Here is a 2,500-nt window from a genome sequence, read left to right as displayed (position 1 = left end):
ACACACACACACACACACACACACACACACACATCCACACACACACATTCCTCAGCGTCAGTGTGGGCATGAAACAGGCAGAAGCTTCAACCTCGCCGGAGCAGCGCGATTAGCCGCAAACAATTAAACACCTTCTCTGTCTGCCTGCCTACCTCTGGCCTCCCAGGTAGGCAGGAGGCGAAAGGGGCACGCGGATCTTAACAACAGCCTCCCTCATTTGTTGACTTCATCAGCTAATCTGGCTCTCTGTACGCTGCTGGAGAGGGTGTTAATGTAAAAGTGTGTGTGTGTACGTGTGTGCGTGCGTGTGTATAGGTGTGCATGTTTGTATGTTGCGTTACTGTATGTATGTACATATGTTTGGTTGTGTGTGTGTGTCTATGTATGATGTGTGTGTGTGTGTGTGTGTGTGTGTGTGTGTGTGTGTGTGTGTGTGTGTGTGTGTGTGTGTGTGTGTGTGTGTGTGTGTGTGTGTGTGTGTGTGTCTGTGTGTGTATTTACATCCCCTATCAAATTATTCATGCAACCATGCCACTGTTAATGTGCGTTTACGAGAGGATTTTGGTATTCATGTCAGGCGCGTCTGACTGTGGTGTGGTGTGTTCTCTCCTCGACACCCCCAGCCCCGCAACTTTCTAGCTGGATAGCTTTTACTTTAGACGTTTCTTATGCTAATAACGTACCCCTCCCTCATCTCTCCCTTCCTCTCTCTCTCTCTCTCTCTCTCTCTCTCTCTCTCTCTCTCTACCCTCTCCTCCACCCCCTACTCCCTCGCTCCCTCCCTCTTTGCTGTATCCCCCACGCACACACTCCTCCCCTCCCTCCCTCCGTCTGTCCCTGGCCTCCGCGTTTGTTTATTTTGCTGAGCGAGCACAGGATAGCCGCAGGCTAGTGGGAAGCAAGGAGCAGAGGGAGAGGAGGGAGAGGAGAGAAGAGAGAGGAGAGCAGCAGAAAGAAAGGGAAAGAGTAAGAGAAAGAGAAGAGAGAGAGACAGAGAGAGACTGAGAGAGACTGAGAGAGACAGAGAGAGAGAGAGAGAGAGAGACAGAGAGAGAGAGAGAGAGAGAGAGAGAGAGAGAGAGAGAGAGAGAGAGAGAGAGAGAGAGAGAGAGAGAGAGAGAGAGAGAGAGAGAGAGAGAGAGAGAAAAGAAAGGTGGATAAAAGGGAGGAAATGGAGGAGTGGGAGGAGTGGGCTTTTGAAGGGCCAGGGCCCTCAGCAGTCAAGGCTAGGGATGAGGGTTAGTGGGAGGGTGGAGTAACCAGGAGAGCCTCTGTGCTGAGCAGCGATGAGGGCTATGGAGGACCAGGGTGGAGTTCTGGGGTCCAGGGGGCTTGGGGATGACGGAGCATATGAAAGGCCAACGTGGGGTCTGGAAGTCTAAGGGGCTTGGGTTAGTAGAGAGAGGCAGGGTGGAGAAACCAGGAGAGCCTGTGCACCAAACACTGGGGATGGGGATGGGGAGAGGATAGAAGGCCGGTGTGGGTGGGGCCTGTGGGTCCAGAGCTCGGGGATGGGGAGAGGGAGCATATGGAAGGCCAAGGCCAGGGTCAGGATCAGGGTAGGGTGTGCAGGTCCAAGGTTAGCTAGCAGGAGGCTGAGGAAAACCACTGGGGTCTGTGGGCTGACAGCTGGGGAGTGGGGAGGTATGGAAGACCAGTATGGGGTATAGGGGTCCAGGGGCTGGGGAAACCAGAGGTGGAGGCCGCCGCAGTGTGTGTGTGTGTGTGTGTGTGTGTGTGTATGTATATGTGTGTGTCTGTGCATGCCTGCGTGCCTGCGTGCCTGTGTGTGTGTGTGTGTGTGTGTGTGTGTGTGTGTGCCTGTGTGCATGTGTGTGTGTGTGTGTGTATGTATATGTGTGTGTCTGTGCATGCCTGTGTGCGTGCGTGTGTGTGTGTGTGTGTGCATGAGTGTGCTTGTGTGTGTGTGTGTGTGTGTGTGTGTGTGTGTGTGTGTGTGTGTGTGTGTGTGTGTGTGTGTGTGTGTGTGTGTGTGTGTGTGTGTGTGTGTGTGTGTGTGTGTGTGTGTGTGTGTGCGTGTGTACCTGTGGTCCAAGGGCGGCCTGTCGGGCGATGACCTGCGTCCTGATGAGCTCCAGGGCCCTGAGCATCCAGCCGTGCTGACGCCTCACCTGCCGCTGCAGCTCCTGCCACTGCTGCACAATCATCTGCAGAATGTCCCGCAGCCCTGCATACACACACACGCACGCACGCACGCACACGCACGCACAAAAGAAATGTTTATTATCCTTTTACATTGACTGCCTGCTTCTCCATATGATGTGTTTATATGGTTCATATGGTTATTTCACGCTTCTTTTAGCCTGACACCTAAAATCAGGTTTTTTAGATGCGTTTTGTAAATTAAAATGACTTACTGAATTACTTACTTACACATACACATGCATAACGGAGACATTTTACCTTAGTAAAATTTGCAATTTTAGCAGCCACTGGCTAAATTAACCAATGATGACTGAAAAAAAAAAAAAAATATATA

At 51.8% G+C, this 2,500-nt stretch overlaps 1 protein-coding gene across 1 annotated transcript in view; it reads right to left on the bottom strand.

Annotated features, from left to right (window-relative positions):
- Positions 1-2,500, bottom strand: part of akap6 (A kinase (PRKA) anchor protein 6) — a 215,741-nt gene that overhangs the window by 132,869 nt on the left and 80,372 nt on the right. Inside the window, exon 7 of the mRNA XM_063184362.1 lies at positions 2,046-2,188. Coding sequence (XP_063040432.1) covers positions 2,046-2,188 — 143 coding nt within the window. The remainder of the gene's footprint in view (positions 1-2,045; positions 2,189-2,500) is intronic.

The sequence above is a fragment of the Engraulis encrasicolus genome, chromosome 19, assembly GCF_034702125.1.
Source record: "Engraulis encrasicolus isolate BLACKSEA-1 chromosome 19, IST_EnEncr_1.0, whole genome shotgun sequence".
NCBI lineage: Eukaryota > Metazoa > Chordata > Actinopteri > Clupeiformes > Engraulidae > Engraulis > Engraulis encrasicolus.
Note: the sequence above shows the minus strand (reverse complement) of the source record. Positions and strands in the feature narration are given on the sequence as shown.